The sequence below is a fragment of the Heptranchias perlo genome, chromosome 5, assembly GCF_035084215.1.
Source record: "Heptranchias perlo isolate sHepPer1 chromosome 5, sHepPer1.hap1, whole genome shotgun sequence".
NCBI classification, from domain to species: Eukaryota; Metazoa; Chordata; class Chondrichthyes; order Hexanchiformes; family Hexanchidae; genus Heptranchias; species Heptranchias perlo.
Window position 1 is genome coordinate 111786410 of NC_090329.1, and position 26608 is coordinate 111813017.

At 44.3% G+C, this 26608-nt stretch overlaps 1 protein-coding gene and 1 long non-coding RNA gene across 2 annotated transcripts in view; one reads left to right on the forward strand and one right to left on the reverse strand.

Annotated features, from left to right (window-relative positions):
• Nucleotides 1-20489, reverse strand: part of LOC137322013 (uncharacterized) — an 88856-nt gene extending 68367 nt beyond the window's left edge. The window contains exon 1 of the long non-coding RNA XR_010962942.1: nucleotides 20390-20489. This is a non-coding gene — a long non-coding RNA (uncharacterized lncRNA). The remainder of the gene's footprint in view (nucleotides 1-20389) is intronic.
• si:ch73-242m19.1 (uncharacterized) overlaps nucleotides 1-26608 on the forward strand; it is a 139937-nt gene that overhangs the window by 101157 nt on the left and 12172 nt on the right. The window contains exons 33-37 of the mRNA XM_067985017.1: nucleotides 3313-3480; nucleotides 11249-11401; nucleotides 15330-15464; nucleotides 16932-17084; nucleotides 17595-17804. Of these exons, the coding sequence (XP_067841118.1) occupies nucleotides 3313-3480; nucleotides 11249-11401; nucleotides 15330-15464; nucleotides 16932-17084; nucleotides 17595-17804 (819 nt within the window). The remainder of the gene's footprint in view (nucleotides 1-3312; nucleotides 3481-11248; nucleotides 11402-15329; nucleotides 15465-16931; nucleotides 17085-17594; nucleotides 17805-26608) is intronic.

Consider the following 26608-nt stretch of genomic DNA (forward strand, 5'->3'; position numbering starts at 1 on the left):
CACTCTTGATTTTTGGAATAAACCAGGAGGACTCCCATATTTATCGGGTTGATTGGGTCACGTCTTTGGAAATCCTTTGAAATATTTTTTTAAACTGACTACTGACATGAATAGAAGGAAATGCTGTGATAGGGTTAGATGAAGTTGGGGTGGGAGGAGACTTGTGTGGAGCATAAACACCGGCATGGACCTGTTGGGTCGAATGGCCTGTTTCTGTGCTATACATTCTATGTAATGGCAAAACTGTTTCTCCCTCACATTACAGTTCTGTCACCGAAAGAATTACTGTAATAGGAAGAAGGGCTGTTGCTGCCACCACTTTTTTTCTGGGCACAGGCAGGTTGAACTGCCCTTAATGTGGTTTTGAGGTAAATCTGCAGACAGAAACAAAATGTACAGTTCCTTCTCCATTACAGCTACGGAATCTGGTCTGCAATGAAAATGGAGTGGGTTCCACAGCACTGGGAGCCCCAGTGTTGTTGATGTAAATCCACTAGGTTCAGCACTATACATTGATATGGATGTCAAACTGAGGGAATTTTTTTTAAAAAGGAAAAAAAAAATAAAGAAAATGACAAGCAAGATGGGTGAATTGTAGATGTCATTGGAAATTATTGAGAGAAAAATTGCTATGAACCAAAACCTGCACCGTTATGTGTGCCATGAATGGTATAATATGTCAACGGTTAGCAAGTCCCATTAATTGTAGGATCAAATACTGGAGATCATATAGGATACCCATCATGTTTACCCTTTGCTAGCCACTCTCTTCATTCCACCTTTGGTGGTGGTTCTTTCGGTCACAATACTCTTGCTCTCTAGACCTTCCTCTCAAAATCTCACTTACTTACCTCATCCCTCAACAGTCTACTAAAAAATTTATTTTCAGCTACACTTTTGCTGCTGACCATCCAACTTCCCTTCCTGGCCCCCATGTTAGCTGATATTGTTAGTGGTTCCCCCTCCTCAGGTACTGTCCCCCTCCCCTTCAAATCTGCCGTCATCAGCCTTCTCCTCAAAAAAAACCACCCTTGACCTCTCTGTCAACGCAACCATCCACCCTTTCCTCTCCAAAGTCCTTGAACGCGTTGTTGCCTGCCAAATCCATGTCCATCTTTCCCGCAACTCCACGTTTGAACCCCTCCAGTCAGGTTTCCGCCTCTGCCACAGCACTGAAATGACCCTTATCAAAATCACAAATGACATCCTTTGTGATTGTTATTGTGGTAAACTATCCCTCCTTATCCTTCTCGACCTGTCTGCAGCCTTTGACACGGTTGACCACACCATCCTTTTGCATTGCCTCACCTCCATCGCCCAGCTGAGTGGGACTGCCCTCCCCTGGTTCGATTCCTAGCTATCCAGTCATAGCCAGAAAATTACCTGTGATGGCTTCTCTTCCCGCTCCTGCATCGTTATATCTCTGGAGTCCCCCAAGGATCTGTCCTTGGCCCCCTCCTATTTCTCATCTACATGCTGCCCCGTGGCGACGCCATCTGAAAACACAGCTTCAGCTTCCAAATGTACGCTGATGACACCCTGCTCTACCTCACCACCACCTCTCTCGCCCCTCCACTGTCTCTGATTTGTCAGGCTGCTTGTCCGACATCTAGTACTAGATGAGCAAAAATTTCCTCCAACTAAATATTGGGAAGACCAAAGCCATTGTCTTCAGTTCCTGCCTTAAGCTCTGTTCCTTAGCTACTGTTTCCATCCCTCTCCCTGGCCACTGTCTGAGGCTGAACCAGACCATTCGCAACCTTGTTGTCCTATTTGACCCTGAGATGAGCGTCTGACCCCATATCTGCTCCATCGCCAAGACTGCCTACTTCCACCTCCGTAACATCGCCTGTCTCCGTCTCTGACTATTCCATTGCTCTCCTGGCCGGCCTTCCATCTTCTACCCTCCGTAAACTTGAGCTCATCCAAAATTCTGCTTTTTGGTGAGAAAATTCTGCTTTTTAACTCACACCATGTTTTGTTCACCCATCACCCCTGTGCTCACTGACCTGCATTGGCTCCCAGTCCAGGAACACCTCGATGATAATATTCTCATCCTTGTTTTCAAATTCCTCCATGGCCTCACCTTTACCTATCTCTGTAACCTCCTCCAGCCCTACAACCCACCGAGATCTCTGCATTCCTCCAATCCTGGCCTCTTAAGCATCTCCAACTTTAATCGTTCCACCATTGGCGGCCGTGCCTTCAGCTGCCTTAGCCCTAAACTCTGGACTCCCTCCCTAAACCTTTCCACCTCTCTACCTCTCTCTCCTCCTTTGAGATGCTCCTTAAAACCTATCTCTTTGACCAAGCTTTTGGTCAACTATCCTAACATCTCCTTATGTGGCTGTGTCAAATTTTGTTTGATAACACTCCTGTGAAGCACCTTGGAATGCTTTACTACGTTAAAGGCACTATATAAATGCAAGTTTTGTTGTTACTCCTTTTCAGTATCCTTTCCGTGCCTGCTCTGTTATGCAATCTGGGACATCTTTCCAATGTGAGATGACCTATATAAAAGCAAGTAGTCATCATTGTCATAAACCCAGAGTATTACTTCATGATAGGCCAAGAAAGGAGGACCTGAGGATATTAGTAAAAAATACATTTAGAACAAATAATAAAAATGCCTTCAAGAAAGGACTTTCTATAGTGCCTTTTACATTCACAGGAATTCCCAAAGCACTTCACAGCCAATTAATTACTTTTGAAGTGTAGTCACTGTTATTATGGAGGTAAATGCAGCAGCCAATTTGCAAACAGCAAGGTCCCACAAACTGCAGTGAGATAAATGACCAAATAATCTGATTTGGTGTTGGTTGAGAGAGAAATATTGGGCAGGACAACACCTCTGCTTTTCTTTGAATAATGGGGTTTTTACGTCTCTTGAACGGGCGGACAGGGTCTTGGTTTAATGTCTCATCTGAAAGACGGCACCTCCGACAATGCAGCACCCACTCAGTTCTGGGCTGAAACATCAGCCGAGATTGTGAGCTCAAGTTCTTCAGTGGGGCTTGAACCCAACCTTCGACTCATAGTCCAGAGCACTGCCACTGAGCCAAGCTGACACATGGCATTACTCACTGTTATTCAGAGTGAGGAATACTTTCCTAACATGGAATAGAGCCACAAATACTGGAGTTATACAAAATAAAATTAGCTGTCACGATGGGAGAGTTGCGAGCGGGATGAACTTTGATGAACCAAATTACCTTTCCTTATCCCTGATATTGCTTTTGTCCTTGATGGATGTCCATGTTGCAGAATGTCAGTTACCAAATTTCAGTGTTGTTTTTGTTTCTTCTTTCTCAGTTAGCTGATCTCAGTCATGAGATAATTATAGAGATCACAGCTCTCCGAGCAAAGCTGACTAACCTGGAGGAAGAGAATGTGAGGCTGAAGGACGAGATCAGGAAAGAAGTGAGACAGGAATATGATGCTCTGGTCAGACATTTGTTTGCGTCCTGCTTTGCATTAAAGGTGTGTATGTAGGCAGCAATATTAAAATATTCTATCCATTTGCATGTTCTTATCTCAGCTACAACATCCAAGCCACTCAGTTGTAAAATCTCGCTAAAAAAAGTCATAATAAGAATAAAACCGGATGGACCATCCGGCATCGGACCGCTAAGCACCGGACACGACAAAGGCAAACCAAGCCCAGTCGACCCTGCAAAGTCCTCCTCACTAACATCTGGGGACTTGTGCCAAAATTGGGAGAGCTGTCCCACAGACTAGTCAAGCAACAGCCTGACATAGCCATACTCACAGAATCATACCTTTCAGCCAAAGTCCCAGACTCTTCCATCACCATCCCTGGGTATGTCCTGTCCCACAGGCAGGACAGACCAACCAGAGGTGGTGGTACAGTGATATACAGTCAGGAGGGAGTGGCCCTGGGAGTCCTCAACATTGACTCTGGACCCCATTAAATCTCATGGCATCAGGTCAAACATGGGCAAGGAAACCTCCTGCTGATTACCACCTACCGTCCTCCCTCAGCTGATGAATCAATCCTCCTCAATGTTGAACACCACTTGGAGGAAGCACTGAGGGTAGCAAGGGCACAGAATGTACCCTGGGTGGGGGACTTCAATGTCCATCACCAAGAGTGGCTCGGTAGCACTACTACTGACCGAGCTGGCTGAGTCCTGAAGGACATAGCTGCCAGACTGGGCCTGCGGCAGGTGGTGAGCGAACCAACATGAGGGAAAAACCTACTTGAGCTCGTCCTCACCAATCTACCTGTCACAGGTGCATCTGTCCATGACAATATTGGTAGGAGTGACCACCGCACAGTCCTCGTGGAGACGAAGTCCCGTCTTCGCACTGAGGACACCATCCATACGAACAGGAGTAGGCCATTCAGCCCCTCGTGCCTGCTCCGCCATTTGATAAGATCATGGCTGATCTGTGATCTCACTCCATATACCTGCGTTTGGCCCATATCCCTTAATACCTTTGGTTGCCAAAAAGCTATCTATCTCAGATTTAAATTTAGCAATTGAGCTAGCATCAATTGCCATTTGTGGAAGAGAGTTCCCAACTTCTACCACCCTTTGTGTGTAGAAATGTTTTCTAATCTCACTCCGGAAAGGTCTGGCTCTAATTTTTAGACTGTGCCCCCTACTCCTAGAATCCCCAACCAGCGGAAATAGTTTCTCTCTATCCACCCTATCTGTTCCCCTTAATATCTTATAAACTTCGATCAGATCACCCCTTAACCTTCTAAACTCTAGAGAATACAACCCCAATTTGTGTAATCTCTCCTCGTAACTTAATCCTTGAAGTCCGGGTATCATTCTAGTAAACCTATGCTGTACTCCCTCCAAGGCCAATATGTCCTTCCGAAGGTGCGGTGCCCAGAACTGCTCACAGTACTCCAGGTGTGGTCTAACCAGGGTTTTTTATAGCTGCAGCATAATTTCTGCCCCCTTGTACTCTAGTCCTCTAGATATAAAGGCCAGCATTCCATTAGCCTTCTTGATTATTTTCTGCACCTGTTCATGACACTTCAATGATCTATGTACCTGTACCCCTAAGTCCCTTTGGACATCCACTGTTTTTAACTTTTTACCATTTAGTAAGTACCTGTTCTATCCTTTTTTGATCCAAAGTGGATGACCTCACATTTGTCTACATTGAATTCCATTTGCCACAGTTTTGCTCATTCACCTAATCTATCAATATCGCTTTGTAATTTTATGTTTTCACCTACACTGCTTACAATGCCACCAATCTTTGTGTCATCGGCAAACTTAGATATGAGACTTTCTATGCCTTCATCTAAGTCGTTAATAAATATTGTGAATAATTGAGGCCCCAAGACAGATCCCTGCGGGACTCCACTAGTCACATCCTGCCAATGTGAGTACCTACCCATTATCCCTACTCTCTGTTGCCTTTCGCTCAGCCAACTTCCTAACCAAGTCCGTACTTTTCCCTCGATTCCATGGGCTTCTATCTTAGCTGACAATCTCTTATGTGGGACCTTATCAAATGACTTCTGGAAGTCCATATAAATAACATCCATTGACATTCCCCTGTCCACTACTTTAGTCACCTCTTCAAAAAATTCAATCAGGTTTGTCAGGCACGACGTTCCTTTCACAAAGTCATGCTGGCTCTCTCTGATTAACTGAAAATTCTCGAGGTGTTCAGTCACCCTATCCTTAATTATAGACTCCAGCATTTTCCCCACAACAGATGTTAGGCTAACTGGTCTATAATTCCCTGGTTTCCCTCTCCTTTCTTAAAAAGCGGAGTGACATGTGCAATTTTCAGATCTAGAGGGACAGTTCCTGAATCTAGAGAACTTTGAAAGATTATAGTAAGGGCTGGCGTGTTGTGTGGCACTATCACCGTGCTAAATGGATTAGATTCAGAACAGATCGAGCAGCTCAAAACTGGGCATCCATGACGCGCTGTGGGTCATCAGCAGCAGCAGAATTGTATTCCAACACAGTCTGTAACCTCATGGCCCGGCATATTCCTCACTCTACCATTACCAACAAACCAAGGGATCAACCCTGGTTCAATGAGGAGTATAGAAGAGCATGCCAGGAGCAGCACCAAGCGTACCGAAAAATGAGGTGCCAACCTGGTGAAGCTACAACTTAGGACTACATGCATGCTAAATAGCGGAAGCAACATGCTATAGACAGAGCTAAGCGATTCCACAACCAATGGATCAGATCAAAGCTCTGCTGTCCTGCCACATCCAGTCATGAATGGTGGTGGACAATTAAACAACTAACGGGAGGAGGAGGCTCTGAAAACATCGCCATCCTCAAAGATGGCGGTGTCCAGCACATGAGTGCGAAAGACAAGGCTGAAGAGTTTGGAACCATCTTCAGCCAGAAGTGCCGAGTGGATGATCCATCTCGGCCTCCTCCTGATATCCCCACCATCACAGAAGCCAGTCTTCAGCCAATTCGATTCAATCCATGTGATATCAAGAAGCAGCTGAGTGCACTGGATACAGCAAAGGCTATGGGACCCGAAGGCATCCCAGGTGTAGTGCTGAAGACTTGTGCTCCAGAACTAGCTGTGCCTCTAGCCAAACTGTTCCAGTGCAGCCAAACCATCTACCCGACAATGTGGAAAATTGCCCAGGTATGTCCTGTCCTCAAAAAGCAGGACAAATCCAATCTGGCCAATTACCGCCCCATCAGTCTATTCTCAATCATCAGCAAAGTGCTAGAAGATGTCGTCGACAATGCTATCAAGTGGCACTTACTCACCAATAACCTGCTCACCAATCCTCACTTTGGGTTCCGCCAGGACCACTCGGCTCCAGACCTCATTACAGCCTTGGTCCAAACATGGATAAAAGAGCTGAATTCCAGAGGTGAGGTGAGAGTCACTGCCCTTGAAATCAAGGCAGCATTTGACCGAGTGTGGCACCAAGGAGCCCTAGTAAAATTGAAGTCAATGGGAATCGGGGAAAACTGTCCAGTGGCTGGAGTCATTCCTAGCACAAAGGAAGATGGTAGTGGTTGTTGGAGGCCAATCATCTCAGCATCAGGACATTGCAGCAGGAGTTCCTCAGGGCAGTGTCCTAGGCCCAACCATCTTTGGCTGCTTCATCAATGACCTTCCCTCCATCATAAGGTCAGAAATGGGAATGTTCACACAGTGTTCAGTTGCATTCGCAACCCCTCAGATAATGAAGCAGTCCGTGCCCGCATGCAGCAAGACCTGGACAACATCCAGGCTTGGGCTGATAAGTGGCAAGTAACATTCGAGCCAGACAAGTGCCAGGCAATGACCATCTCCAACAAGAGAGAGTCTAACCACCTCCCTTTGACATTCAATGGCATTACCATTGCCAAATCCCCCACCATCAACACCCTGGGGGTCACCATTGCCCAGAAACTTAACTGGACCAGCCACATAAATACTGTGGCTACAAGAGCAGGTCAGAGGCTGGGTATTCTGCGGCGAGTGAATCACCTCCTGACTCCCCAAAGCCTTTCCACCATCTGCAAGGCACAAGTCAGGAGTGTGATGGAATACTCTCCACTTGCCTGGATGAGTGCAACTCCAACAACACTCACGAAGCTCGACACCATCCAGGACAAAGCAGCCCGCATGATTGGCACCCCATCCACCACCCTAAATATTCACTCCCTTCACCACCGGCGCACTGTGGCTGCAGTGTGTACCATCCACAGGATGCATTGCAGCAACTCGCCAAGGATTCTTCGACAAAACCTCCTAAACCTGCGACCTGTACCACCTAAAAGGACAAGGACAGCAGGCACATGGGAACAACACCACCTGCATGTTCCCCTCCAAGTCACATGCCATCCCGACTTGGAAATATATCGCTGTTCCTTCATCGTCGCTGGATCAAAATCCTGGAACTCCCTTCCTAACAGCACTGTGGGAGAACCTTCACCATATGGACTGCAGCGGTTCAAGAAGGTGGCTCACCACCACCTTCTCAAGGGCAATTAGCGATGGGCAATAATTGCTGGCCTTGCCAACGACGCCCACATCCCATGAACGAATTAAAAATAAAATTGAATATATTCCTAATTCAGTAGAGGGTGGAGGGATCTGGATTTGAGCGTCAGAAGTCTGTTAAAAGAAGAAAAACAAATCAAATCAGATCCTGAAGTAGGATCTGGATGGTGGAATGAAATGGATGTAATGAACTCATTCCTACCTTCTTCTGTTATCTAAGAAAAGAGAGAGTACAGAGGAAGTCACACTTGGTGATTGTGCATTTCCTATACATTTCATGAATGCCAATGAACTTTCTGATCATTGGAAAAGCAGTCGGAATACATCGTTAGTGAGTATATCAGCTCTATATTATCTGTATTAGCTTTTGAATCCTTTCTTTGCTGGAAAAAACAATCATGGGAAAGATTTCCTTGGGTCAGTAAATGTTAGCAACACTGTATATGCAGTGTGAAGATCGTTGAAGGTTTTTTCTAGTAAAGCCGTAAAGTTAGAATGCTTACACATTGTAAACATAGGAAATCCTTCCCCATATTTCTACTGACATCACAGAGCAGTTTCAAATTGAGCTGCAAAAATAATTATATTCAGTTTTAAACCCGCTGCATATATTATAAGTGGAACATGTCATGTTCTGTAATGATCTTTAATAAATCTTCAGGACAACATACCTCACTCTTGAATGTGTAAAGTTGTGAATTATTGCGCCAGCTTCAGTTATGGGGTAGATTCCCCTCCTACTCCCCCCCCCCCCCCCCCCGCCCCCCACCCAAGTGGTGTTCGAGCGACCAGTGGGCCGAGCATGCCCGCCGGCTGCCCGAAAAGGTTCTGGTTGAATAGAAATTGTAGTTTATTCAGAGCCCCTCTGACACCTTGAATAATGATACAGTCCTTCCAGAATTTAAAGATTTGATCTGAAGGTTTGGATGATGTCTATAGATCATGTGAGCTTCTTTCCTCCAAACCCTTACAGCTTTATTACTTGCTCCCAAAGCCATTTATAATTCCGACTTGGTTATATCAGCTATTATTGAGATTATATGGCCGCTGCTGGGATAATAGTCACCACCCACTGCAGGCTGTTAAAAGGAGATTTTAGTTTGGCCGACGAACTGTTTAAGAGAGATTTCAGCGGATTCGGATTGGGAAGCAAGACATCTGCGGGTGACAGAGTTGCAACTCACTGCAATTGTGGTGAGGAGGAAATGCGCCCTTCCTACCCTCGATGCACGTCTACCTTAGTCCAAGTCTCAAACCTGGCTGATACTCAGCCTTTGACTTGGGTTTGAGTCAGAATTGTAAGATAGATGCCGATTGCTACTTACCCAGCTGGGAGGGCAGCTTCATTTCGATCCTAATTGAAATGGTTGTCTAGATTTCCCTCTTCACTCCTCCTCCAGGGTAGGGGTGGGAAATGGGGCAGGAACTCATAACGCTGGATCCCGAACCATTTTTTACCAGCCCAGTTCTGAAGGTTTCTTTTTCTAATAAAACCCAAATCATAAAAAAGGACAACGAAAACTCATCAAATTAAATCATAATATTATTACCAGAGTCCACTATGCACTCCACTCCAGTCCCTACGATGCCCACCGGTCATGGATGGCCTCAAGCGTATTGGTGGACACCGCTTGCTCCTTCTCCAGGGCTACCTAGGCGCGGACAAGGCCACAGAAGCGGGGCAGGCAGTCAGAGTGACCGCCCCCACGGGCTGCATCCAGCCTCCACCTATAAATGGCTACCTTGGCCAGGCCCAGAAGCAGACCCACGAGGAGGTCCATTGATTTTTCCTGCCCCCCCCCCTCTACACCGGGCAGACAAAGATCAGGAGTGTGGGACTGAAGTGCAGCCGGAAGTTGAGGAGCAACTCCTTCAAATAGTGGAAGAGGGGCTGCAACCTCTCACACTCCATGTAGATATGAAACACAGACTCATTCAGGCTGCAAAAGTCGCAGGCAGCCTGGGAGTCCCTGAAGTAACTGAAAAGCCTATTTGTCAGCACTGCTCCGTGCAACACTCTCCACCCCCATATTCCCAATGGTACAGGGGAGGACTCCCACATAGCGAGCCCTCCATTGGGGGCTCTCCCGCCTCCGCCGGATGGCAAGATGGTCTGGACGGAAGACGAGGGTGAGGAAGTGGAGAGTGTGCAGGAGCAGCCCGTACAGGAAGCCCCTCCGCAGAGTGTGAAATGGCTCGGAGAGAATTCCTGAGAGACGGCTCAAATTGTGGGGCGCAGGCTCCCGAGGGAGGTTTTGGGGCCTCGTGGCGATGCGATATTCTGTCCGAACGGGGGTTAGCTCGGACAGGATCGCTCCACATGCTTGAGCCTCCTCGACACACCTAGTTGAGCCAGGGCCGAATTCGACTTTTAGCGTCTCGATGGCTTTGGCCGCGGGCCTATGTCTCTGGCGGCATCCAGCCTGCTCCTGCTCCATCCAGTATGTCCCTGACTCCGGTTACCTTGGCAACCAGGGCCCTCCTCTCTGACTATGCGGAGGTGCGGATTCCTAAGCAGCGGCTCCTGTAGCATGGCCGCCGCTCGTGCACGGGGGAGAGCTCCGGCTGGAGGCAACCATATTCCAGACCCTGACGAGATCCTGGTAAAAGACAGGCAGCTCCTGCAAGGGCGTGTGGCTGCCCAGCAACTTAGAGAACAGGAGCTGCTGGCGGGAGAAATAACGTCACCAACGGACACCACCGAGGCGGATCCTCGACGTACAGGTATCGCTGCAGGGTCTGAAGGTGAAAAGTCGCAACCTGGGTGCGAATGCACACCAGCGTCTGACCACCCTCCCTAAGCAGGAGACTCAGTACCACAGCAGCGACCCAATGCTTCCTTTTGTCTCAGAAGAAGTCGACAGGCTTCCTCTGAATCTTGGCGACAAACTCAGGGGGAAGGATCAAAGAGACCTACCGGTACCACAACATTGCGGCTACCAACTGGTTTGTGACCAGCGCTCGACCCCAGTAGGACAACAAGCAGAGCAGTCCTGTCCAGCGTCCTAGGTGAGTAATTTTTAAGGTAGTATTTTATGTTGGATATCACAAATTTGGCTGTGCCTTATTAGTCACAAGTGCCATATCTGTTGGTATGAAATTCCTTTGTCTACTACTTTAATGAAGGTGTTAAACCCATTTATTTTGAACAGTTTATGTATTTGTTGCTAATAAGTCAATTGTAATACCAATGAGAGAGTCCATCTACAGTGACCAGTATGGATAAATGCTTTCACTGCTTCTGTAACCGCCACTCTTGGCACATTCATAACAACAGGAAAAGCTGGATGAATACCACATCACCATGAACAAAACGGTCTGCGAACTGATCAGTGAAGTGAGAAGAAATGGGGTGGAAAACATGATTATCCTCAAGAAGAAGGTCGGCTCTACAAAGAACGATGACACTTTAAAAGAGAACCTGGCACGAGTAAGCAAGTCTGTTAACTCTCTACTTTCACTAGAGAAAAAATTGTGTTTCTTGGTCCAGAGGTTACTCTGACCCTTGACCTTGGGTAAAGGACATCTACAACTGGCTAAAAACTGTTGCGAAACGACTGACTGTGGTTCCATTCCACCTCTGTTGCTCTGCATCATAGCCCCTGTTATAAAGTTACCAGAATCTAAGAGAACAAATGAAAATAAAGTCAACAATACTAAAAACATGGAAATGTTCATGCAGCATAGGACTCAAGGTTGTGTGCACATGTATGTATCTTTATCTATAATTTAACCTTGCACCAAAGCTTTCTCTAGTGCACTAAAACCCATGATGACTGAATAACTTTTTGTACATTATTGTCTAAGTAATATTGTAGATTTGTTTTCAGAGACTGGAATATCCTTTTGTTAATCTCCTGAGGAATTGTTTCCAAAATATAATCCATTCACTAATTTTATTGTTTTTCAACAAACTGAATTGCTGGAAAGATCCTCCAGAGGTTTTGAGAAATCGCTTGATTTATAGCAATGATATTTTCACTAACCTGATTCAGCTCATTTCTTTTAAATAATAACTTAGTAGACAATTATTACAATAGACAGAAATCCAAGTCTATTACGGATTGAAGAAATTAATAATTTAAAGATTTGGGTTTATTACATTTTTACATTTCAGCTAATACATGCAAAATGCAAATGTTACACCCTTGTTCAAAAAAGGGTGTAAGGATAAACTCAGCAACCACAGGCCAATCAGTTTAACCTCGGTGGTGGGGAAACTTTTAGGAACGATAATCCGGGACGGAATTAACAGTCACTTGGACCAGTGTGGATTGATTAGAGAAAGCCAACACGGATTTGTTAAAGGCAAATCGTGTTTAACTAACTTGATAGAGTTTTTTGATGAGGTAACAGAGAGGGCCGATGAGGGCAATGCAGTTGATGGAGTTGATGTTTAAAAGGTGTTTGATAAAGTGCCGCATAATAGGCTTGTCATCAAGATTGAAGCCCATGGAATCAAAGGGGCAGTAGCAGCATGGATACAGAATTGGCTAACTAACAGGAAGCAGAGAGTAGTGGTGAACGGTTGTTTCTCGGACTGGGAGGAGGTGTACAGTAGCGTTCCTTAGAGGTCAGTACTGGGACCACTGTTTTTCTTGATATATATTAACGACTTGGACTCGGGTGTACAGGGCACAATTTCCAAATCTGCAGATGACACAAAACTTGGAAGTGTAGTGAACAGTGAGGAGGATAGCGATAGACTTCAAGAAGATACAGACAGGCTGGTGAAATGGCGGACATGTGCCAGATGAAATTTAACATAGAAAAATGCGAACTGATACATTTCGGTCGGAAGAACGAGGAGAGGCAATATAAACTAGAGGGTACAATTCTAAAAGGGGTACAGGATCAGAGAGATCTGGGGGTATATGTGCACAAATCGTTGAAGGTGGCAGGGCAGGTTGAGAAAGCGGTTAAAAAAGCATATGGGATCCTGGGCTTTATAAATAGAGGCATGGAGTACAAAAGTAAGGAAGTCATGATGAATCTTTATTAAACGCTGGTTCGACCATAACTGGAGCACTGTGTCCAGTTCTGGGCACCGCACTTTAGGAAAGGTGTAAAGGCCTTACAGAGGGTGCAGAAAAGAATTACTAGAATGAGGGACTTTAGTTACGTATATAGATTGTAGAAGCTGGGGTTGTTCTCCTTGGAACAGAGAAGATTGAGAGGAGATTTGATAGAGGTATTTAAAATCGTGAAGGGTCTAGACAGAATAGATAGAAAGAAACTGTTCCCATTGGCGGAAGGGTCAAGAACCAGAGGACATAGATTTAAGGTGATTAGCAAAAGAACCAAAGGTGACATGAGGAAAATCTTTTTTACACAGCGAGTGGTTATGATCTGGAATGCATTGCCAGAGTAGATGCTGGAGGCAGATTCAATCATGGCCTTCAAAAGGGAACTGGATAAGTACTTGAAAGGAAAAAATTTGCAGGGCAATGGGGATAAGACGGGGGAGTGGGACTAGCTGGATTGCTCTTGCATCGGACTCGATGGGTCGAATGGCCTCCTTCCATGCTGTAACCTTTCTATGATGATTCTATGATACATTACAACAAAATCAGACCAGTTGCCAAAAATTAGAAAATTTGACAAGACTTTTTATGGATTGGCATTTTTAACACTCATTATTTGTGTATGAACCTTAACCTTTCTGGAATCTGCATTTCCAATACAGAACTTTGATCTCACTTTCTGCTACTTGGCTGTGTTTTTTTTAAATGCATACTTGAGTTTTGTGCATGTTATGCCATGGTAGCTAATCTGGATTTAGATTGTAAACAGCAAGACAATTAATTTAATTGGAACATTTGTATTGCAATGTAGGCCAGACTTTAACTATTGAAGAGCATCCTGGACACCCTATCAAGAAAGTTAAATGGTGCTTCCCATTGCATTTCTGTGCAATTGTAAAGTTAATAAAAGCAAACAAAACTTGGGCAGGGGACAGTTTCTTCAATCGGAAATACTACTCCCTTAAACACTTAAAAAAAAATTGTTTATAATACTTTCTACATGTGTATTTTCCTGCTGTGGGAGCAATTTGTATAAAACCCATAATGCTGGGCCTTCGGATGAGTAAAGATTCACTTGAGTAACATATACAGAAGACCCATTTCATTCCGCTATAATTATGCTGAGAAGCGATTAGCATTCTTTCCCATCCAGTCCCAAAAATCAAACATGATTAAAAGATTTTGACTTGCATTGCACATTTTCATTCTGTATCAATTAAGAGAAGTTCCAAACACATTATCTACGGTTTATAGGGGGAGTACTTTAGATTACAATAAAGCCAATGCTTCATTAAAATACACTTCAAACAGTAGGCATGTCTACCAACTCACTCGAAGGAACCTTCAAGCGTCTTTGACCAGTTAACTCATTTCAGCAGCACTCAGCTCCTTGTGTTATCTCTGCTTGTATGATCTGCTTGGGTACTCCTGCTGATTCAGGCTGCTAGCTCAACTTTCACAATATAGTTTAATATTGGTGATCCGTAGATGCAATCAGGTCAGGCTATAATATTTAACCCCCCGATTGGCTTAAAAAAGTAGCATTTGGAGCAATCTTTTAGCCATAATGGATTGATTAAAGAGAGATTATACCTTATTTTGAAAGGGAAGGACAGCAGAGGCAATGAATACTTAAAATAAATATGTAAAAGTAAAATAGAATTTTATACAGTATTGTTTAAGCAAAATAACATTTAAAGAAGTATATTAGAAAGATAATGGGGAAGAAGAGAAAATGGGAGAAACAGTGAAGACAGACAGAACAGAAATAAAGGTCTTAATGTTGCTTTGATTGTCAGTAGTATATATTAGCAGTGTAATGTCAGTGTTACCTTATCAATGCTCCTTACAGATGAATAGCATTTTACAGAAATACAATTATTGGATTTTTCAACATTGTGGTGAGTGAGATGAAATTATTGCCAATACCTCAGGATGGGAAAGAAGAGGGATGATCACAAAATAAATTCATGCTGGTGAATATATACGTGTAGACATTTATGTTTTGCCATCTGAGTATGTTCATTTTATATGATGTCAGTTTGGTTCTTTCACTACAGAGATCAATGGATAGAGGATGGACTGTGTGGAGCCCTTCTTATCTCATGGTGACATGAATTGGACATGACAATTATGAGTCCTGTGTTAAACGAGAGTAGAATGATAGCTATGATGTGGTGAACAAGAAGGTTGCCTCAATGATGGTTTTGTGATGTTGCTGAAGTGGAGCCTGTTGGGGAGTGGTGAAGGGCTGGAGGTGTTCTTTGGAGAGTAGTGAAAGATGGAACATCTCTTCTGAAGCTCAAGACAAATCCTTTCCTTTTGTTTTCCCAGCAAGATCAGATGCAGTCCTTACGAGAAGAGAACAGTAAACTGCAGAGATTGGTGTGTAAGCTGAAAACCTTGAGCTGCTGGCGACAGACTGTAAAACAAGAGCAGTTCCAAAGATCCTGCAGTGCCTTGGAGCAGGTGAGAGAAGGCACGTGGTCCTGAGGTTATTGGAAAGAGCACACACTATATGAATCTGTAAGGAACCTTGATGACAACAACCAGCTGCTAATAAAATATGATGATAGTCTGACACAGATAGTTAGTAAGGGACATAATATTGTTCTTAGCATTTCATAAATCTCAGTAACCTGCAAGTGACCATGTGAAACTTGAAGTCTCTTTACTGAATGTTCTTTACAACTTTTTAAACAGCAGCTGTATTTGTTGTGATGATCTGGAATGCACTGCCTGAGAGGATGGTGAAAGCAGATTCAATAGTAACTTTCAAAAGGGAATTGGATAAATACTTGAAAAGGAATAATTTGCAGGGCTATGGGGAAAGAGCGGGGGAATGGACTAATTGGATAGCTCTTTCAAAGATCCAGACACAGGCACGATGAGCCAAATGGCCTCCTTCTCTGCTGTATGATTTTATTATTTGAGGTATTTTATTTAGACTGCTTTTGATTACACAATGTGGACAATAGCTTTCAGGACCACATAGGTCACTTTATCAGGTGAGTAATAATAGGAATCTTATCACACCTGCATTTAGTATTCTTATTAATAGAAGAGTTTTTTTAAAAAGCACTCATTGGAATGTAGTGGGTGTCCTTGTTACAATCACTCAATATTCAGAGTGTCAGGAGAGCATAACACTTGTAAAATTACACCACATGAATTGATCCTCCATGTAATTTTTTCTAAAAATAAATATTAAAAGTAAAGTTAATCTTTGGAGAATGAATCTTTGCTGTAGCGCTGTGCTATGATTGGGAACAGATAAAATGTTGAGCTGGGGTGAGTACCCCTTCATAATAGATTCTACTTTAAACTTTGACTCTGGCTGCGCTCACTCTTCACCTAGTGGCCAGTTCAAGTCTGCCACAGGCCAAGGTTTGCGATCTGAGCCCTGCCAGTTTTTTTTTGGAAGCTCTGGGACATGTGGGGGGAAATTTCACCCCCAGTCGACGAGAATGCCTGGCAGAGATTGGGGTCCCGCCTCCAATATTCAAATGACTTCAAAACTAGAAGTTTAACCTGGATGAGGAAACTAATTTCTGTGGCGGAGGGAAGGTCCATCCCCATTGGAGATGCTCCTCAATTCTGTGTAAGCGGGTTTTTCTTGTCCTCAAGACCTGGTCTCCCGAGTGACCACTCAATCGAAGAATAATGCTCATGAGGATGGGGAGATCCAGCAAGAGAAAGGAAATAACATTGCAAGTGGGGGAGGGCAGGAATTGTGGCAATAAATAAAAAGGTTTTTCTCTTCCTGATCACTGTAAACCCATGAACATTTAAATTTTTGCTGACCTGTCACCAAGAAAAGAACAGACATTTAACCAGATAAAGTCAGTTTCTCTCTCTCTCTCTTAGCTCAATTTTTTTAAAGTCAAATGATGGCAGTTGAAGGGAATTGACCCTTTAACCATTATATTTTAACAGGAAGTCATTAAAATCAAGAAGGATTGTCTCAATGTTAAAATGCTTGCAGAAGAGGAGGCTGTTCTTCTGCGTCAGCAGCTCGTAGCTCTGAGAAAAGCTCTGTGCAGGTCCCAGTCCGAGAATGAGAAAATGAAGAAAGAACTGAAAAAAGAGGTACTCGCAGAAACTCCATACACTGATCATTACACGCCACCCAGCATCGAAAGACAATCAGCATCCTGCAGCAGATACATCTCCGTAACCCAGAATACCCACCCCTACCAACTACTGTCGCATCAGACAACCTGCTAATAATGTCCTGAATGTTGCAGTGGGTTAGAATATTGATCAGACTGGTGAGATGAAAATCTCTTCTAGTTGATTAGGTATGTGGCAGAGTAAAGGCAGACCTTGCTGTGTTCAAATTGTCTGCTGCGTGTCCCTCCATTACAACAGTGTCTACACTTCAAAAGTACTTCATTAGCTGTAAAGCGCTTTGGGACGTCTTGAGATTGTGAAAGGTGCTATATAAATGCAAGTCCTTTCCTTTTATATAATTTGTAAGAGAGTGTGCAAAAACATTAGTCCCTCAAAGAGTAAAATGTCATGTTTAGCGGGTAGCACCCACAGAGATGCCACTCGCGATATCATGTACCTGACGCACTGAGTTTTTATTCACCACAGAAACGACTGCTGAAGGAGTACGAGCACAGGGTATCTCGGGAGTTAAGGAGCCGACAGCAGCTGGACAGCATGAAGGCCTCCAACATGGAGCGACTGCTGGAAGATATGGAGGAGAAAGAACAGAGATTCCATATCCTAAGCAATGATTTTGAGAAGTCTTCCAAAATCGCTCAGATACAGCACAGTAAAATCGATAAGGAGATCAAACAGGTACTGAATTACAGGAGGCATGCTTCGGCACTCCATAGTTTTCCAACTAAAATTGTGCTGTATAGAAAGTCCATTTAGATGTGAAATTCTAATCTGTGTTTGTTGAATACATCAGCATTCTTCTGGAGTGAGGGAAAAAGACCCTCCCCAGGGCGCTGGACTAAAACTGACTGGAAGTCAGGAGATGGGACTGGTGATGTAAATAGCATAATCTTGACTTTTTCTGGACACCATAGACTATAGTACGGGGTGTCAGAAAGCATGTAGTCATACTTGAGTCAAAGAGTAGCTTTTTTTATGTTATGAAAAATAAGTATGCTTTGAAGGCTCAGTGACTGGTAGAGCACTGGACTCTCAATCAGAGGGCCCAAGTGTGAATGTCAACCACAATTAACACAAGAGGCTTAGCTGCTGTTATTGGGTGATCTTTGACAGATTTTGGCTGGGCTGTGTGATGGGTCACTTTGTTGCAATGAAGCACTGAATCTCAGGCAAGGCACCCGAGGAGGGAGGGCGGAGGGAGACTAAAATCGACTAGCTACTTTGCAGAAGCGCAGGTTGTGCTGTTTGAATATGAGAGAAAGTTGAGAATGAAGAGAGATAATTTGGCCCATAAAGCTAGTCCTGCCAGTATTACAACTCACCCAACCTAGCATCTAACTGCATCTTGCCCCCCTCAATCAACAACTTTGAATCCACTACCATACTTGATAGATCATTGCAAATGTTAGATAAAAAAATTATTTTCTTAAAGGATGACTGGTTTTCAATTTGCTTTTCACTACTTTAGTTTAAATTTATATCCTTTTGTTCTACTGGCCTGATTGACCTTAAAGTAAAAAGATTTTTTTTTAATGATTTGGGAAAGGTCAGGGGAATGGATAGCTCTTTCAGAGAACCAGAACAGGTATGATGAACAGAATGGTCTCCTTGAATCTTGTATGATTCTAAGTAATATTTGGGTATTGAGTGTGACAGATTCAGCTCAGGCTAGCTGAAAGAGGAAGTGTAGTGGGAATTAGTAGTAGTAACTTAAAAGTATTCAAAATAGGGCAACAAATAAATGGAGGGTATCTCCTCCATGAAACCCACTACCTGCTACCTCAACCCATTCTTGATCCAGCTCCTGACCGCTCAACGGTCTTTCCTTGGTCCAATGCTAACTTTCCCTTCCTCTCTAAAGCCATTCAATAAATTGTCACCTCTAACCCTACTCCTGCTTCTCCAGCCACACCCATGTTTCAGTCTGGTTTCAGCTTCAAACACACCACCAAAACCAGTCACCAATGGTGATTTGCACGACTGCAAAGAGGGTGCACTGTCCCTTTTCATCCTCCTTTGTCTCTGCGGCTTTTGACACAGTCAATAAGTCCATCCTGCTCCACTGCCTTTACCTTGTGGTCCATCTTTACAGCACTTCCCATCGGGATTCCATTCCTACCTGTCCCAATGCAGCTAGTACCTTTCCTCCAGTAGTTTCTCTTTCCTTGCCTGTGCATTAACCTCTGGCATACTCCAAGGCTCCATCCATGGTCCCCTCCTGTTCCTCATTTACATGCTGTCCCTTGGTGATATTATCTACAAGCACAGACATAAACTCCAACTTATCCAGATCTCTGTCACTCGTATTCTATTCTGCACCAAATCCTGCAGCTCATCGTCCATGTCCTTGCCAATCTCCACTGGATCCCCATTCCCCAGTAATTTGACTTGAAAACCCCCCATCCTTGAGTTCAAATCCCACTTTAACCTCACTCTTCCTCCCTGCCTATGCATTTTCCTCCAACCCTACATCCAATGAACATCCTCTATTCTGCCGACTCTGGTCTTTTATGCATCCTCTTACCCCCACCCTGTGCGCTACCATCACATCTCTGTAGTCTGGAACGCTAACCCTAAACTCCTCTACTTTGCTACCATTCTCTTCATCTTCAAAAGCTCCTTCAAAAACCGACCTCTGCTTTCAGCCACCTCTTCTAATTCCTTCCCTCTTCCTGCTCAGTCCCCTTGAAACCCTCTATACAGTGCCTTGTGACATTTTGAAGTTTGACAGGCGTTATAACAATGCAAGTTGTTGTTGAGGGTAGCAACCAAGGACCAGTTGGGACATTACCATCCTTAACCTTGAGAACCAATGACCAGATCACATAGCACAAGTGGATCATTGAAAACAGGGTAACTAACACAGCAGTGCTCACCTGTTGTTCTGTTTGTAGCAATAAATTCCTTTTAAATATAAGCATTTTCATGTTTAATTATCACTTTTTTTTAATCTAAAAGCATTTATGACTACAGTGAAACCCACATAACTAACTTTTGGGACTGGCTCAAGGAAATCTTTATCAGCAATTGGTCTCTTAATAAAGGTTCAAATGTAACATTAATATAATGCAGGGTCTGTCATTAGATGGTCACTGTAGACAGTTGGTCTTCCTCTACAAATGATCTTTAGTACAGGTTTCACATTTTGAAAAGGGAACTGACCCCCATGTGGGCCAAGCAGTGGTTGACAGCCCTGCTTTATGTAAATTGTCGCTATGCATTCCATTATAATTCTTTGCAACCTCAATAAACACAGTGCTTACGATTCGTGATGTAACTGAAGAAGAGATTCTGCACCAAGTGCTGCTCCCCAGACCACTTCAGAACAGCAGTTTTAACACACAAGACGCATGAACGAAGGAGACCGGGAGGCAAGAGCGAATGTACAAATAACTTTCAGAGCATTATTCGGATGAACTCAGACAATTGACCTTGATTGAGGACAATTTGGTGATATCATGATATTGTAATGTCCCTATGGTTTGAACCACAGCTTGTACTGGAAGGGTTGCATAAACAAGTTTTAAAAAAATGTTGAAAAGGAACCAAGGCCTAAACATCTGCAAGATATGAATTCTTGCTGGGGTACGATGTCACAAGTAATGGTTGTCCTTTTACACCTCACCCAAGTGACTATTACTCACATGTGAATCTAGATAATGAATATCAGTAGGCTGCTCCACCGTAAGGGCATCACAGCAGGGCCTAATCCTGCCCCTACTCAGCATCACCAAATAATGATCAGGAGCAAGAACCCTGGCCAATTTTCCACTCCCAAGCCACAGCAATTGAGGCCAACTGTAGCGTCTCTTCCATCATTCCAACTGATATATGGATAGGCTAGGAATTGAGCCTGGGACCTTCCTGGTATATAGCTCAGTTACTCACTGGAGAAATTCACCCAGCCACTGGGGAGCAAAGTTTACATTTTAAAATCTTCCAGACAGTCCACTCAAAAACTAGACTCAGTCCAAAATCAGACAGGTTGCGACCAACCCTAACTGTGCACAAGATGCAAATGATAGTGGAACCTGTCTCTTAAGACCATCGATTTTGCTAAGGAAAGGTGGTCTTTCAAACTGAATGGAATGGGAGATCTTCCAGCCAGCAAATTGTAGTGGCATATAAAAAATGGTATAAAAACAGAAAATGCTGGAAAACACTCAGCGGGACAGGCAGCATCTGTAGAGAGAGAAACAGAGTTAATATTTCAGGTCGATGACCTTTGATATGAAAAGTGGCCTTTGATTTTGAGGGGTCTTAAAAGATTGGTTTCTCTGAAGCAGTGAAATTATATTCAGTATTTCACAAAGAATTGTCAACATCTTTTGGCAGGCTCCTCCCTGAGAGTTCTTGGAATGTGATAGTACCGGTATAACTACTCTGGTGACTTTTTCAGTGTTGTTTTTATATTACACACCTTCTCATAAACTGCATTTCTGGCTTACAATGTGTAGCTTACCCAATCTTTAAGAATCAGGAAATGAGTTTTATTCTAGGTTTGGTTTGTTTACAAAGACAACAGAAATAGGATTCAAAATTGAGACTGTGAAACGACACAATAGGACAGGTAGCTGATATTAGTAAAAAAAAAACTGTCCCTCTTGCATATTAGGGAACAAAATTGCTTACCAGTCATTATGGGTTCTAACCTCGCTCCAGCAATTGAGTAAATAATCTAGATTGATACCTCAGTTCAATACTGAGAGTGCTGCATTGTCAAGAAGTAAGCAATCTTACAACACCAGGTTATAGTCCAACAGTTTGATTTGAAAATCACAAGCTTTCGGAGCTTACCTCCTTCTTCACCTGACGAAGGAGGTAAGCTCCGAAAGCTTGTGATTTTCAAATAAAACTGTTGGACTATAACCTGGTGTTGTAAGATTCCTTACATTTGTCCACCCCAGTCCATCACCGGCATCTCCACATCTTGTCAAGAAGTGCCATCTTTCAGGTGAGATATTAAACTGAGGGTCCTGTTCAAATGAACATCTAAGTTCCCGTTTAAAGAAGATCAGAGAGGTAACGTTCATCCCTCAACCAATACCACAAAACAGATTAACTGGTCATTTATCTCATTTACTGTTTGGGATCTTGCTGTGCGTAAATTGGCTGCCACGTTTCTCTACAAACCAACAGTGAGTGAACTTGAAATATAATTCATAGGCTGTGAGGTGCTTTGGGATATCCCGAGGATGTAAAAGGTGCTATATAAATGGAAGTTCTTTCTTGCTGTCCCATACACACAGGCAAATGCAGAGGCGGCTTGGGGGAGAGTAGGTCGCATGGAAAACCTGCACAAGAAGCTTCCTGCATGTGGGAGCATGGTGCTGTGAGATTGCATTCAGTCACTGATTCACAGGAAAAAGCTTCTTGCCTGACAAGTGATATCTCTCTCACCTCTAGCTCCTAACCTCTCCATCACAACCTTTATCTCTATTTTGTCAATACTCCCTACCTAATAGCATTAGGGGAGATCCTTCACCACATGCACTGCCGCGGTTCAAGAAGATTGCCCACCACCACCTTCTCAGGGCAACTCGAGATGGGCAATAAATGCCAGCTTTGCCAGCGATGTCCACATCCCGAGAATACATTTTAAAAAAGATACTCCTATGGTCAGTGTTACTGTACGCACTTTTCCATCTCCTTACATCCTCATTGTGTTAAAACCAAGAGTCATCGCACAATCTCTTACACTTAACTCATTCACGTATCATCTTTAACATAGAAAACATCTCAAGGCTCTATATAGGGAGGGGAGAAAAAAGAATAGCTTAAAGGAATGGACACCGAAACTTGATTGAAGCACCTCGGAACCTTTTACTACATTAAAGGCGCTATATAAATGCAAGTTGTTGATTTTGGAAGAAAGAGGTCTGAAACAATTTTGACATTGTGATACTTTATTGCTTCTTGCTGATGGGAGAATGAACCAACGGAAGCAGAGGATAATTCCAGTATCTAAAGAATTTTCTGCACATTATCCTGGGCATGTTATCAAAAGTTTATCATCATAGTAGGTACAGCACAGGAGGAGGCCATTTGGCCCATCGTGCCTGTGCCGGCTCTTTGAATGAGCTATCCGATTAGTCCCAATCCCCAGCTCTTTTCCCATAGCCCTGCAAATTTTTTCCCTTCAAGTATTTATCCAATTCAAATTTGAAAGTTACTATTGAATCTGCTTCCACCATCCTTTCAGGCAGTGCATTCCAGATCATTACAACTCACTGCGTAAAAAAATGTTTCCTCACATCGCCTCTGGCTCTTTTGCCGATCATCTTAAATCTATGTCCTCTGGTTACCGACCCTTCTGCCACTGGAAATAGTTTCTCCTTATTTGCTCTGTCAAAACCGTTCATGATTTTGAACACCTCTATCAAATCTCCCATTAACCTTCTCTGTTCTAAGGAGAACAACCCCAGCTTTTCCAGTCTCTCCACATAACTGAAGTCCCTCATCCCCGGTGCCATTCTAGTAAATCTCTTCTGCACCCCCTCTAAGGCCATGACATCCTTCCTAAAGTGTGGTGCCCAGAACTTTTTTTTTATTCATGGGATGTGGGGGTCACTGGCAAGGCCAGCATTTATTGCCCTTGAGAAGGTGGAGGTGAGCCGCTTTCTTGAAACGCTGCAGTCCGTGTGGTGAAGGTTCTCCCACAGCGGGAGTTCCAGGATTTCGACCCAGCGACGATGAAGGAACGGCTATATATTTCCAAGTCGGGATGGTGTGTGACTTGGAGGGGAACGTGCAGGTGGTGTTGTTCCCAGGTACCTGCTGCTGTTCTCCTTCTAGGTGGTAGAGTTCGCGGGTTTGGGAGGTGCTGTCGAAGAAGCCTTGGTGAGTTGCTGCAGTGCATCCTGTGGATGGTACACACTGCAGCCACGCTGCACCGGTGGAGAAGGGAGTGAATGTTTAGGGTGGTGGTTGGGGTGCCAGTCAAGCGGGCTGCTTTGTCCTGGATGGTGTCGAGCTTCTTGAGTGTTGTTGGAGTTGCACTCATCCAGGCAAGTGGAGAATATTCCATCACACTCCTGACTTGTGCCTTGTAGATGGTGGTAAGGCTTTGGGGAGTCAAGAAGTGAGTCACTCGCCGCAGAATACCCAGCCTCTGACCTGGTCTTGTAGCCACAGTATTTATGTGGCTGGTCCAGTTAAGTTTCTGGTCAATGATGATCCCCAGGATGTTGATGGTGGGGGATTCGGCAATGGTAATGCCATTGAATGTCAAGGGGAGGTGGTTAGACTCTCTCTTGTTGGAGATGGTCATTGCCTGGCACTGTGTGGTGCAAATGTTACTTGCCATTTATCAGCCCAAGCCTGGATGTTGTCCAGGTCTTGCTAGCTGTGGGCACGGACTGCTTCATTATCTGAGGGGTTGAAAATGGAACTGAACAGCAAACATCCCCACTTCTGACCTTATGATGGAGGGTAGATTATTGATGAAGCAGCTGAAGATGGTTGGGCCTAGGACACTGCCCTGAGGAACTCCTGCAGCAATGTCCTGCGGTTGAGATGATTGGCCTCCAACAACCACTACCATTTTCCTTTGTGCTAAGTACGACTCCAGCCACTGGAGAGTTTTCCCCCTGATTCCCATTGACTTCAATTTTACTAGGGCTCCTTGGTGCCACACTCGGTCAAATGCTGCCTCGAAGTCAAGGGCAGTCACTCTCACCTCACCTCTGGAATTCAGCTCTTTCGTCCGTAATGAGGTCTGGAGCCGAGTGGTCCTGGCAGAACCCAAACTGAACATCGGTGAGCAGGTTATTGGTGAGTAAGTACCGCTTGATAGCACTGTCAACGACACCTTCCATCACTTTGCTGATGATTGAGAGTAGACTGATGGGGCGGTAATTGGCTAGATTGGATTTGTCCTGCTTTTTGTGGACAGGACATACCTGGGCAATTTTCCACTTTGTCGGGTAAATGCCGGTGTTGTAGCTGCACTGGAACAGCTTGGCTAGAGGCGCGGCTAGTTCTGGAGCACAAGTTTTCAGCACTACAGCTGGGATATTGTCCGGGCCCATAGCCTTTGCTGTATCCAGTGCACTCAGCCATTTCTTGATATCATGTGGAGTGAATCGAATTGGCTAAAGACTGGCTTCTGTGATGGTGGAGATATCGGGAAGAGGCTGAGATGCATCATCCACTCGACACTTCTGGCTGAAGATGGCTGCAAACGCTTCAGCCTTGTCTTTTGTGCTGGGCTCTGCCATCATCATTGATGATGGGGATGTTCACTGAGCTTCCTCCTCCTGTTGTTTAATTGTCCATCACCATTCACGACTGGATGTGGCAGGACTGCAGAGCTTTGATCTGATTCGTTGATTGTGGGATCGCTTAGCTATGTCTGCGCATGTTGCTTCCGCTGTTTAGCATGCATGTAGTCCTGTGTTGTCGCTTCACCAGGTTGGCACCTCATTTTTAGGTACGCCTGGTGCTGCTCCTGGCATGTTCTTCTACACTCCTCATTGAACCAGGTTGATCCCGTGGCTTGATGGTAATGGTAGCCTGAGGGATATGCCGGGCCATAAGGTTACAGATTATGGTAGAATACAATTCTGCTGCTCCTGATGGCCCACAGTGCCTCATGGATGCCCAGTTTTGAACTGAACATGATATTCCAGCTGAGGTGTAACCAGTGTTCTTTAAAGGTTTAGTAGAACTTCCTTGCTTTTATACTCTGTGGGCTATAAATTGGGCCGCGTAGCATCCGTTTTGTAGGTGCTACACTGCCTCCTAAGGACCCAAAATGGCAACCTGAATGCACGCACACCCTTCTAGTGTGATGTGCGTCGGTCGCCATCTTGATAAAGGCGTTTGCATACCCACAGATAACGAACACCGGCAGCATTAAAGTAGGAAGAATATGCGTTAGATTTTTTAAAAATTTATTCGTTCATGGGATGTGGGTGTCGCTGGCAAGGCCAGCACTTATTGCCCATCCATAATTGCCCTTGAGATCAGTGTGCAACGCTGATTTAAACGGACAGATGTGATTTTGGAACTCAGCCTCCAGCCAACGCACTCTTAACCTCGCACAGCCGAACAGGTTGTAAACAGCATGGAGGACCCCTCAACAGCGCTATTTAAAGAGATCATGCAGGAGTTGTAAGGATAAACCCAACAACTACAGGCCAGTCAGTTTAAGCTCAGTGGTGCGAAAACTTTTAGAAACAATAATCCAGGACAGAATTAACAGTCACTCAGACAAGTGTGGATTAATTAGAGAAAGCCAGCACAGATTTGTTAAAGGCAAATCGTGTTTAACTAACTTGTTAGAGTTTTTTGAAGAAGTAACAGAGAGGGTCGATGAGGGCAATGCGGTTGATGTGGACGTTCAAAAGACTTTTGATAAAGTGCCGCATAATAGGCTTGTCATCAAGATTGAAGCCCATGGAATCAAGGGGGCAGTAGCAGCATGGATACAGAATTGGCTAAGTGACAGGAAACAGAGAGTAGTGGTGAACGGTTGTTTT